At 43.0% G+C, this 12,974-nt stretch overlaps 1 protein-coding gene across 10 annotated transcripts in view; it reads right to left on the minus strand.

The window, feature by feature from the left end:
- MED12L (mediator complex subunit 12L) overlaps positions 1-12,974 on the minus strand; it is a 317,585-nt gene that overhangs the window by 249,555 nt on the left and 55,056 nt on the right. For all 10 annotated transcript variants that reach the window (XR_005058495.2, XM_037008243.2, XM_037008239.2 and 7 more), the window contains one exon: positions 4,961-5,130. Coding sequence is in view for 9 of the 10 variants with exons in the window: in XM_037008243.2 (XP_036864138.1) it covers positions 4,961-5,130 (170 nt within the window). In the remaining variant the exon portion in view is untranslated. The remainder of the gene's footprint in view (positions 1-4,960; positions 5,131-12,974) is intronic.

Here is a 12,974-nt window from a genome sequence, read left to right on the forward strand (position 1 = left end):
GTTTGACTGAGATGGGGGTCAAGGTCCCCACCTTGGGGGATGTGGTGGGGACCGGAGGCCACATGTAGAATTAGTAATTCATTGGGCCCCCATGAATATACACTGTGTCCAGGCACTGGTGGACACAGGAGCTCAATGTTCTCTGATTTATGGCAACCCTGAGAGTTTTCCTGGGACCCCTGCCATGATAGATGGCTATGGAGATAAGGCAATTAGGGTGAAGAAAGCCCAAATCCCACTGGGGATAGGGCAATTACCCCCCAAAGAAGTATACTGTGTACATTTTTCTCATCCCTGAATATACTTTGGGGCTAGATATCCTGCAGGGCCTGTGGTTACAGACCACTGCAGTTGAGTTCAGACTGAGGGTATGTGTGGTAAAGGCAGTTCTGAGGGGACATGCTAAGCACCCATCTGTAGCTCTGCCTGTACCTTGGCGAGTGACAAATACTAAGCAGTATAAATTGCCTGGGGACACAAGGAAATTGGAGAAACTCTACAGGAGTTGGAGAAGGTGGGCATCATAAAGCCCACTCATAGTCCTTTTAATTGCCCAGGGTGGCCAGTGAGAAAGCCAGACAGCTCCTGGTGTATGACTGTGGATTACAGGAATTGAATAAAGTCACACCCCCTTTGCATGCTACTGTCCCCTTTATAACAGCCCTTATGGACACTCTCAGTCATGAACTAGGGACATATTATACTGTGGACCTTGCGAATGCTTTCTTCTCTATTGACATAGTACAGGAAAGTCAGGAACAGTTTGCCTTCATGCAGGAAGGCCGGCAGTGGACATTCACTGTCCTTCCATAGGAATACCTCCACAGTCCAACCATTTTTTATGGACTTGTAGCCCAGGATTTGGCCACCTGAAAGAAACTGCAAACAGTGCAGCTGTATCACTACATTGATGACATCATGCTCATGGCTGATTCTCTTGCAGATTTAGAAGGGGCAGTTCTTAGACTGCTGCAACATCTACAGGAGAAAGGATGGGCTGTGAACAGCACCAAGGTTCAGGGACTGGGTTTGTCTGGTCGGGTAAAACTAAAGTTATCACAGAAGCAGTCATAGACAAGGTCCAGGCTTTCCCCATCTGTACCACTGTGGCAGTCTTACAAGAGTTTTTGCATCTTTTGGCTACTGGAGAGTGTTTATCCCGTACTTGGCACAAATTCTGAAGCCCTTATACTGGTTGGTATGAAAGGGCATGAGGTGGGACTGGGATGAAACATGTGCAGCTGCTTTTACTGCTGCTACGCAAGCAGTCGAGGCCATACAGGCCTTGAGTGTAATGGACTCATTAAGGTGCTGTGATCTAGATGTTTATGTAACCAAAGATGGTTATGGATGGGGCCTGTGGCAGCGGTTTGAACAGACTCGCCAACCTATTGGATTCTGGTCACAACTATGGAAAGCAGCAGAGGTCTGGTACACCTTGATAGAGAAGCAACTGGCTGCTGTGTACCATGCCTTGCTGGCTATGGAGCCCATCACTGGAATAGCTCCAACCAAGGTAGTAACCACCTATCACATCACGGGGTGCATGAGAGACTGGACCCAAATGCCACACAGATGCCTACACTGACCAAATGGTGCATATATTTACAATAGCATAGCACCCTACTAGCCCCTTAAGTGGGGGACTCCAACGCTTATCGGGGCCAGTGACATATACCAGTGGAAAGCAGGAAGAACTTGCTTTCAAGCCATTGGTAGACAAGAGTCCTTATCAGGATAGAAAAGCCCCCATACCTGAAGATGCTTGGTATACAGATGGCTCCAGTCTTAGGCAGCCCCCAAAGTGGAGGGCTGTGGCTTTCCATCCTGAGATTGATAAAATATGGATAGAGAGTGGAGAGGGGAAGAGCAGCCAATAGGCTGAGTTACGTGCAGTAAGGCTCACTATCACCCAGGAGCCCTCCCCTATAGTTGTCTGCACTGACAACTGGGCCGTCTTTTGGGGCTTGATCCTGTGGCTACCGACATGGTACCATGCCAGCTGGATGGTTGGTCACCCGCCCCTTTGAGGACAAGAGTTATGACAAGACCTATGGGCCTCTGGTCAGACTAAGGCAGTTACTGTATATCATGTGATGGGCCATTTGCCTTTGGCATCCCCAGGGAATGATGAAGCAGACACATTGGCCCAGGTGCATTGGCTAGAAGGAAAGCCTACTTCGGATATAACCCATGGTTACATCAGTGTTGGTTGCACATGGGGCAAAAGACAATGTGGGCTGTGGCCTGTTGGGGGAGCTTGCCACTGACCTTTGAAGAAGTCAGCAGAACCCGGAAGGAGTGCCCTGTGCACTCTAAGAGGGACTTATAACAAGTCCCACAGCAACATGGGACAATAGTAAAAGGGCCAATACCCCTTGTCAGGTGGCAGATAGACTATATTGGGCCTCTGCCCATTTCAGAAGGATATCTGTATGCCACAACTTGTGTGGTCACAGCTACTAGCCAGTTTGTTGCTTTTCCTGCACTTCATGCAGATCAGCAAACCACCAAAAGGGGTCTCAAGTGTCTTTTTGCAGCCTATGGCTGGCCATAGGTGATTAAGGCACCCACTTTACTGGACATGTGTTAAAAGAATGGGTGGAGCAATTAGGAATAAAGTGGAAGTTTCGTGTACCATATAACCCTACCGGGACAGGCATTATGAAGAGCTACAATGGTTTGTTGAAATCTGACCAATAGTCTATGGGGCTGGTCAGTTCGCCTATGGACAGTACTACAGAGTTTGAATGAGAAGCCCTAAAAGGATCCTTGAGCCCTGTGGACATGCTAATGCACATTGCTGCCTCTATACAACTGTATGTGCAAACCAAAGAGGAGTTACTGAAGCCAGGACATGGCGATCAGAGCAACATCCTGCTGCCAGCCCCAACTGCATTAAACCCTGGAGACTCTGTTGTATGGGGTCCTGGACATTCTAACACATGGACCAGTGATGGCTGGCCCTTCTCGCCCCTTGGGGAAAAGGCCTGGAAGCTGGCCTAGTGTGTATTCCTGGAGTGGCCCCCAAAGATCACGGTAGTGTACCCAAAACATCCAGGAGGTAAGAGCATCTTCCAAAGAAGTTTTGTTTTATCTTTATGGCCAGTGCATGTACCTCCCATAGCCCTATATTTTGACCCATCTTTAACTCCCACAGGGAGGGGGGTGAATGTCTGGTATACTAGACCAGGATGAGATCTCATTCTTGCCACTGTCCTAACACAGGATCACTCTCTTGCATGAGTCCTACCTGATAGACAAGATTTGCCTATGCTGGTGTCATTAAAACATTATCTTATCACCCTTAAGGTTATTTTCTTCTCCAGTCCCTGTGGCCTGGACTGCCCCCTGGCTGCAGCTGCCATGTGATAATTGCTGTGACCTCCCCACCTGTTCAGCTACTGCCTGCCTGTGGAATGGGCGAGCTATGGACTTAATCTGCATAGGACTTTGAACCTAGCTGAGTCTTCTGCTTAAGGATTATCATAATTTTATTGCTGTTGCTAGTCTGTTATTAGTCTGGTTACAATGCTCCAGTTTTCTGACCCAGGGGCCACTGCAGAAAATGGGGAATGAGTAGATTGTAAGGCAAGATTTCTGGAGGGGTGGCCTGTGGGTAAAATTGCAGTATATCCAGAATCTCTAGGATGGCCTTAGTGCATCGTCATATGAATAGGCGTTTCCAAGTTTCCAAAGGGTGGAGAGAAGTAGTCCACCTCCATATCAATAGGTAATTACAAGGGTGAGCCTATGGCTTATCTGGGCTTATCTGGACCAGAGAGTTTGGGTGGGGTCCCTTCTTCTGCATCTGGGTAGAGAGAAACAAATGAGAGCAGAAGTGGGCAACTGCTTGTAAATAATGAGTGGGTTTCTCCCATTATATTTCTCCCATTGACTGATTTCAGTTTCAAAGGTATTTTGCCCCAGGATTTTTTCCCCGGATTTACAACCAGTAAAGTGAACCTTAAGTTAATAAAGAAGAGCTAAAATGGAATTTTGCATTAAGGTATGAGAGATGGTGAATGCAAGGTCAAAAAAAAAACTTCATAAACAAGACTTCTAATGACTAATGTCCATCCTTAAGATGCTTTTGTCTATGTACTCATACCCTTATTTCTACACATGCAATTCTACAGACATGTATACTAGGGTCAATTTCCCATTTCAGAATATGATGAATTAAAATATTATGAACTTTAAAATTTTAACAATGTCCCAATAAAATCCATCAATTTAGGACCTAACTGCTCCTATAAAAAAGGTACTGATTCCAATGTTCCTAATACATAATCAATCCTTCCAAAAATATTAAACTGAGGACATGTTTTCAAAGATGCAGACTAAATCCTCAGCTCAGCAAAGTTGTAAAAGCTCAGAGCAGACACTGAAGAAGTCCTGCATGGAACTAGATTTGTAAGAGTTGTTTTTACCGATGACATTGCTAGTTCCCAAAAGAACCAGGCTTTTTCTACTGAGCTCTTAGAAAAAGTCGCTTACTACCTGAAGTTATAGTAAAGTTCTAAGGGGCAATTCAGAAACGACTGCATCTTTTCTACCTGCCTCCTATTTGACGGAGATGAAGGTGAAGTCTACATCATTAATACGTAGGCTGAATACACTTTTTCCTCACAAGGAATACCGACTGCGGCAAACAACAGCACAGGCGCCCTCTTCTGGTCAACATGATTTACATCAACCTGTCCCGATGAAATCTATCATTTCTCAAAGCTCTTAACCCCTCCTCCCAACTGCATTGTAAACTGCAGCTGAACCAAATTAAGATGGTCTTTTTTGGGAGTAGTAGGCTCCCAAGGAGATGAGCAATGTCGAATAGTTTTTTCTTTGAAGGTATTGGCTCATATAAAGATATAGTTTAACCCCAAAAAAAAATAAAACACAAGGAATTTTCTCTCCTTAAAAGCATGCTACACAGCCTTGGGTTTCTTGGGAAGGTTACCTGGAACATGTGAAATGCCAGCTTTTCATTGTACTCCCACTGCTTCATGGCCTGCTCCACATCCGGTGGCAGCGGGACAGGGCCATCACCCGTGCTGGAAGCCACGTGGTAGAAGTCGGAAATCTTGGCCAACTGCTCTCGGAGATATCTGGTAGATATTTGTGTCCACTCTGCATTTAAAAAATATACATATATATATACTAATTTCTAGACACAGTGGATATAAGAATTAACTTTTTTCCTTTCCGAGTATCTTCAGGATATACTTGTAAAATAAATATCTATTACATGAAAGGCTTTGGCATGTGCAAGTGTTATTCAAAAACAGCCCACAGCCCTGAAGTCTGTAATGTGGCTGCCCTCCACAGCCAGCGGGAACACTAGCCAGCTCTCCCCTGGCCTCCATGACCCCCAGCCTAGGAGAGGAGATGCCCGCCAGCACTAGAATCAGGTGCAGCTGGTGGTCCTCCATGGTGAACAAGTTAGCATAGCAAGAATATCAAAGGCACGGCGGGAAATAGAACAATGGAGATGAGCACTTCAACAAATCTCCATTCTACTCCAAAAGAATTCAGAATCCCCCAAATGCAGCTCTTCTGGAGTGTGTTTTTCAGTTCCAGAAAGAGGGGTGAGCAACCAGAGGTTGAGGCAGCAAAGGAAGGAGAGAAAGTAGCTTCGGAAAAAAATCACTAAAATTATTCAAAAATGTCTGCCAGAGGGGCACAAATTAATTCAGTGTGTTGCCTCTGGCAACCATGAGAGATGTGGTGCCAACTTTAGCCCATTCTGTGGATAAAAATGTAATAATTGCACACTCACAAGCGAATTTCCCCAAGGGTTTGCAGAACAGCATTTCAGAAGAAACCATCCTACTATTTACCACAGAACGCTGTTTTCCCATTCTGGCAATAGGCTCTCCCACTTTCTCATTTTAAAGGAACCTATTTTGACAAAATAGAAGTAGAAACTGAACATCTGCTAGGGATGGAGTGTTTTGCTTTTATTTTTTAAGTACTGTTGAAAGTACTTGACAGCAGTACCCAGAGATAACTACGGTTAAGTTTTGGTCTAAATCACTTTTCTAATTGTCTTATTTAAAATTAAAATTCAGATGCACATGTTAGAACTCCAATAATAAGCCAAATGAAAATTACAGATAGGTCAACTTTCTGTTGCCAGTGTAACAATTTCTCAGAAAGCACCATCAAGAACAGGTATCATTAAAATTAATCCATTGACATCAAAAACAAAATAATAAATTATCAATGTCATCATCTTCTGGTGTTCCTATTATGGACTAATAGTCTCATGACACTCATGTGTTGGACAAAAACAAAATGCCAACAATAAGATAAGCTGAGTTTAGCTTAGCTATAATAAGCAAAAACAAAAATAACAAGGATTCAAATCCTAGCTTTTGTGTGCCAACCCTTGCTATTAACTCACTCTCGGTATGGTACTATTCTCAATATCCCCACAGAATATTTTAGCCTGAAGAGCTAAAAATAACACACACATTCACACACCCCTAACTTTGTCTAGAGTATATTTTCTTTTTAAGATTGTTTTTTGAAACACATTCACTATAGAAAATTTGGAATGCATATATGAAAAGATAAAACATCTGTAATCCTGGCATGATTAGCACACATAATGTAGGGGTGGGGACACAGGAAAGGCAGTATACAGAGAAGACAAGTAATGATTCTATAGCATCTTACTATGCTGATGGACAGTGACTGTAATGGGGTATGTAAGGGGGACTAGATAATGGGGGGAGTCTAAGAATAACCATAATGTTGTTCAAGTAATTGTATATTAATGATATCAAAATTAAAAAAAAAACCTGTAATCCCATCACTCACAATCATTAAATATTTTAATGTATATCTTCTCAGTCTTCTTCCTTTATATGTGCTTGAATATATACATAAACATAGCTTATATTTTTTTAATTTGCTGAATATGACATTTTACAACCTGAACTCCAAATTCAAATGGAATTCAAATGTGGCCTTGCCTTACTAGTACTGTGTTTTAACTGTATTTAAGTGACATTAAGTTATCATAATATCACTGACATAATCAGATTCAGAGGTCTAGGACATAAAACAGTCTGGAGTGGATCAGTATAAAAATTAAGGATGCTCACAAAATTTCCATTGAAAACTGAAAACAGAAAATAACAAACTAGTACTGTATTATTACTAGGCAACAAAATCCTAAAGTTATTAGGATTCACTGAGCCCTCTCCTACTTAGTTAGCACTGGTAATTAAAAGGAAGCAAAGGGGTCAACAGTGGAAAACAGGCAGTGGTTCTCAGCCTGAAGTGCAAATACAATCACAAGGGGAGCTTTGGCCAAAAGCCAGGGCCTGCAGCCCCACCCAGTCTCTGATTTAACTGGTCTGGAGTGAGCCCAGTTCCAGGTGATAAAAAGAAAATATATGATACAAATCACAGGGAAGACTGTGGGTGGGGAGGGGGGTTCAAAGGTAAAAAATATGTAGAAGCTGATCAAGGAGGCCACTCTAAAGTAGAGCAGCTCTAAATTCAAGCAACACAGAAGACATGGCTACATCTATAGTTTGCTGATGTCTTAAATAGAACTTAAGGTCCATGAAGTCAGAGTATTAGGAAGTTTATGAACATGAATGCTACCAAGAGTGATGTCAGGGAACAGAATTACAAAGAACAACTGGTCCTTTTGACCATGCTCTCCCTAGCATCCAAGAATCTTACAGCCATTATTCCTTATTCGTTAATGCCTACGCCCCAGAAAGAAGGGTTTCAGAGGTAATGCAGTTCACCCTACATTTTACAGATTCAGGCACTGCAGGCTTTCTCAAGGCCACACAGCTTAACCACAAGTACACAAACAGGTATGAGATGCCCCACTCTAGTACAAGAAGGCAGGGAACAGATGAACACATAATGGGTGAAAACAGAGAATGCCAAGCTGCTTTAAAGATGATCCTCTGGGTCTGGACTACCTGTAGTATTAATCAGAGAACCAGGAGCTCAGCCGAGGAGCAGCAGCAACCCTGGGGACACACACAGAGCCAGGCTCGGGGAGTAGGTATCCTGGCAGAACGCCATCAGCAGAGGAGCTATACAGGACCACATCTACAGCACTATGGAATGAACTTTGTAGCAGGATGGCCCTGGGTCCACATCCCAGCTCTGCCACTCAGCCATGTGGCCCAGAACAAGGTACACAGCCTTGGCTGCATCTCAGTTTTCTCATCTCTACAGTAGGGATCAACAATATATTTACATGTCAGGAGTTCCTGTAAGGATGAGTTGCTTAGCACAGTGCATGCAACACAGAAATTTATCAACAAGTGGTAGCTATCATCATCATTATTGGGATGAAAGGTTTTCATAAAGGAAACTAAAGGTTAGACCTTGGCTGTCAGCACCTGCTGTCACTGATGTTCGATCTTGCGCTGCCTCGGCAGAGATGGCCATGCCTAACATAACACTCCAGGTAAGTACTTACAGAATCAACGTCAGTTTCACAGTTCTAAAATCTTCAATGAATCTGCAATCTTTAATAAATTAAGGCCAACTCCTCAGCTGGGAATTGAAATAACTTCAAATACTATCTACTATTACATATTCTACTAGCTTAAGCTGCTTTCTCTCTGACTCACATGCCTATGATATCTGTAGCTATACCACCTTCTCTACTCACCTGTATTCACACATGGGAATTTTCTGGGCCCAATTCAAATGTCACATCTAATATATATCCTCTGATCTCTCTTCTCTGATACTTTAGGATTTCCTCCACCTCTTTCATCCCCATAAAACTATGTTTTAGTCAACATCCAAATATTGACTTGAATCAATACACCACAAGGTCCTCCCAAAGTAACTACTAAATCAGGTTCTTCCCCAGTTATCCTGCCTCTCAAATCTTTAAACAGCTTTGGTTTGTAGTTTAAACTCATCAACTGCATACTTACAAGGCTTCAAACACTACTATAAGGAGTATGCGAAAAATCCCCCCTCACAAGCTGTGTTTATCATAACCTTATGCAACTAGAAGCACCTATTAATCAATGTGGTACAAAATGCCCATGCAGATACTAAATTTTCAATTATTTTTAATAAATTTCCAGTAAACACATACACTGTGGGTGTGTATATGGGGGATGGGGGTGGGGGGTGGGGACTGTATTCTCTAATTTTGCGAAGGCTCATTTTCCCAGCTAAATTCTACCCTTTGAAATCAAAGCCAGTAGGAAATTGCTATGTGAAATAAATGCAACAGAGATAGGTTTTCTTAAAACTCCAACCAAGTCCAGAGACTAACACACACATCTTTAAGGTGATTTACTTGAAACAGCACTTTAAGTCAAAGATGACGGGCTTCTTGATGGAGAAAAGTAGATCCTCGAAAATTCTTTGAAGCTACACAAATCCCGTAAGAAGTTCTTGCCTCTCCACAGTGGGGACAGCCTACTTCTCAAAACTGCAGCATGTGGAAGATTTACCCAGCCTGACTTTGATGCAGATTGAATGGGGGGGCTGGGGAGGGGAGGAAACTTAATACATGTGGGATGCTGCACACTCCATTTAAGAACACTCAATATAAATGACTGCAAGATTTTTCTACCATTTTTGTCACATTTCCTGCTGTTAAAATGCTTTCTTGATCAAAGGATACCATCAAGAAAATGAAAAGACAATACAAAAATTGGGAGAAAATATTCGCAAATCATGTATCTGATAAGGATCTAGAATGTAATGAATTATTACAACTCGATAATAAAAAGACAACTCATTTTTTTAAATGGGCAAAGGATCTGAATGGACATTTCTCCAAAAGAGAAAGACAAGTGCCCACTAAGCACACGAAGATGCTCGACAAAAGCCACCAGGGAAATACAGATCAAACGCACAGTAAGATGCCACTAGGACAGGTTTATATATAAAGATAATAAATAACAAGGGTTGGTGAGGATGTGTGGAAATTAGAATCCTCATGCATTTATGGTAGGGATGTAAAGGGATGGTAGGAAATAGTTTGGTGGTTCCTCAGAGGGTTAAATTGAGTTACCATATAACCTATCAACTAGTTACATACCCAAGAGAAATGAAAACACATGTCCAAAGATTTACAAACAAATATTTGCGGCAGCATGATTCATAATACCCAAAAAGTGAATGCAACCCAAATGTTCACCAACTGATGAACGGATAAATACAATGGGCTTAGCATACAGTGGAATAAATTCCCCTGGCCTTGAGAAGGAATGTACTAGTGATACAATACGGATGAACCCTGGCTCATTATGCTAATGAAAGCCAGTTTCAAAGGACCACATGTTTTATGATTTCATTTATATGAAATGTCCAGAATAGGGAAGGAAATAGAGAGAGCTGTTTAGATTGCCTAGAGCTGAGGGGGACTGAGAGGGAATGGGGAGTGTCTGCTGATAGGTCTGAAATTTCTTTGAAGGGTGATAAATATGCCCTAAAATGCAATAATGGTTTCACAACTGTGAACACGCTAAAAAAAACACTAAATAGTATACTTTAAATGAATTGTAAGGCTTGTAATTTATATCTCAATAAACAACTGTTATACAACTTTTTAAATGTTTTCTTGAAATAACTTACTGCCAATAAGAAATCACCTGCATTCCATAAAGAGAAAACTACTCCGCTATGAGCTAAGACTTTGAGGGGTTGGGGGTGGGGGGAGGATAAGGGGTAGAAACAGAGTGGCCAAGTGTTAGTGGTTAAACCTGGGTGAAAGGCAATAGGGGCTTTATTATATTCTACTATAGTTGTATATGTTTAAAATTTACATAATAAAAGGCTTTTGAAACCATCAGCTGTATCATATAAAATGATCCATAGAAAGCCTGAAATCCCCTACTCAGCCACCATTCACTTGGGGAATGACAGAGAGCTACCAGCATGCTGACTGGCAGCCTGGCTGAAGAGAAGCCCAAATGAAAATCGCTGCCTCAGTGCCCTGGGAGAGGAGAGCCGGCCACAGGCTTCCTGGCCACAGTATTGTTTCGCTGAATGGTCAGTGAAGCCAGGCCCTCTGGCTTGGGGAGCAGGAAAAGGGGGTGGGAGGATGAGCTGCTGGCACTCAGTGGAAATGTTATGGTGTAATAAATAATAGAAATATTTTTCATACTTAAAAAAGTTTTCCTCTAACAAAGAATTACCTGTAGAACACTGGTATTAATAGCAAATACCAAATCTGTTTTTGTATGGATGAGTAATTTTACTATTTTTAGTTATTTCTCTCTGGTTTTATTTACTGAGCAGTGACACTAGGCACTTTCAATTGGAGACCGAGGTGACAACTCAAAATAAAATAAAATCCATGGATATTTAGCAGCAAACATTAAATGCCTACCATGGGCCAGAAGCTGCCCTGAGGTCTGCCAGCTACAAAGGCGAAGAGAAAGCAGTCACTACCTGAGGCGATTCATCCCCCAACGGAGGGAAGCCACACCCAGGACACAGACAGAGGCAGCAGTAAGGTAAGTGCTCTGAGATGCCATGGGACACTGGAGAGGAAGCAAGGGGATGTTTTGCCAACTCTTGAGGGAAGGAACAAAGATGTTCCACAGAAAGTTACAGAGGCGTGTAAAATTCCAGCCAGCAGGGGGCAATGGAAGAAAGGGTCACAGGTGACCACAACTGGGTAGGTGGGCCAGGACAAAGGTCCTAAATGCTGCTGCACAAAATGGTCACCAGAGGGCGCTAGTTAAACATGCAGATTTAGCTCCAACTCCGGAGATTTCGACCCAGTAAATCTGGAGTGCGGTCCCCAAATCTGCATTTACAATCTGCAGCCCAGATGACTCTGACCCAGGCAGCGACAAGCTATAGAGTTTGGTCTTTGGTACAAATCATTAAAAGCCACTGAAGAATTTTAAGCAAAGGAATGACAAGATCAGACATCTAAGTTAAGGCTCTCTCCCAGGAAGTTGTGAGGGAGACGAATGAAAGGGAGACTGCAAAGTGCACCAGGAAGTGACTGAGGGGGATCAAAAAGGAAAACAGATGCCAACCTGACAGCGGAGAGAGGGAAAGAGGGAGGAGCCTGGCAGCTTCTACCGTGCTACCAGAGAGGGAACAGAGAACCAGCAGGGGAGAAGGGGAAGGGAGAGTTCAATTTGTTTTCATTAAGTTCTCTTCTTAGTAAGACTTTTTATGTTGAGGTAACTGTAGAGTCACGTGTAATTGTAAGAAATAATAGACCCCATGCACCCTTTACCTACTTTCCCAAATGTTAACATCATGCAAAACTTTAGTATGCTATCACAACCACGATATAGACATTGCTACAATCCACCGATCTTATTCAGGTATCTCAGTTTTGAGTTGTTTTGAACTCTTGAATGTGAGGTGTCTGAGATATTCATGGGAAAATACATCCAGGGCCAGGGGGATACACAGATCAGACACTCAAAAGAAGGGTCAGGGTAAAGACGGACACGGAGACCAGTATCATACATGGGTTCAATGCCTCAAGGAATGTGATTATGACAGCAGAAGTGCCCAGCAGAATCCCGGGGCAAGTATGTTATTCTGCAGAGTGAGAATATTGATTGTGTGCTCCCTGGGCACCCAGCTGCCTTCTAAGCCCTCAGTGTACGTTAGTTCACTTGGTGGAGGCAAAGAGTACAGGCTCCGGGGCCCACAGCCTGGTTCCTGTCCCGGTTCCAATCACTTGCCAACTCTGGAATCTTCGGGAAGATACTCAGCCTCTGGGTGCCTCAGTCCCCTGTCTAAAAATCAGAGCTGATAAGTGTACTCAGCCTATCAAGTTATTTTGAGAATTAAGTGAGATATAGCATGCTTAGAACTAACTCGTGCTCAGGAGAAAGCAACTGATGTGATTTGCTGGGCCAGAAGACAAGCCCACAAACGGGGAGAAAGCAGGATCTCACTGGCAGAGCCCAGCAGGACAGGGAAGTTCTGATGGCTGCAGAAAAATCTGTCTTGGTGTCTGTGGGAGTGGGAACGTGCAGGTA

The sequence above is a fragment of the Manis javanica genome, chromosome 3, assembly GCF_040802235.1.
Source record: "Manis javanica isolate MJ-LG chromosome 3, MJ_LKY, whole genome shotgun sequence".
In the NCBI taxonomy this organism is placed as follows: domain Eukaryota; kingdom Metazoa; phylum Chordata; class Mammalia; order Pholidota; family Manidae; genus Manis; species Manis javanica.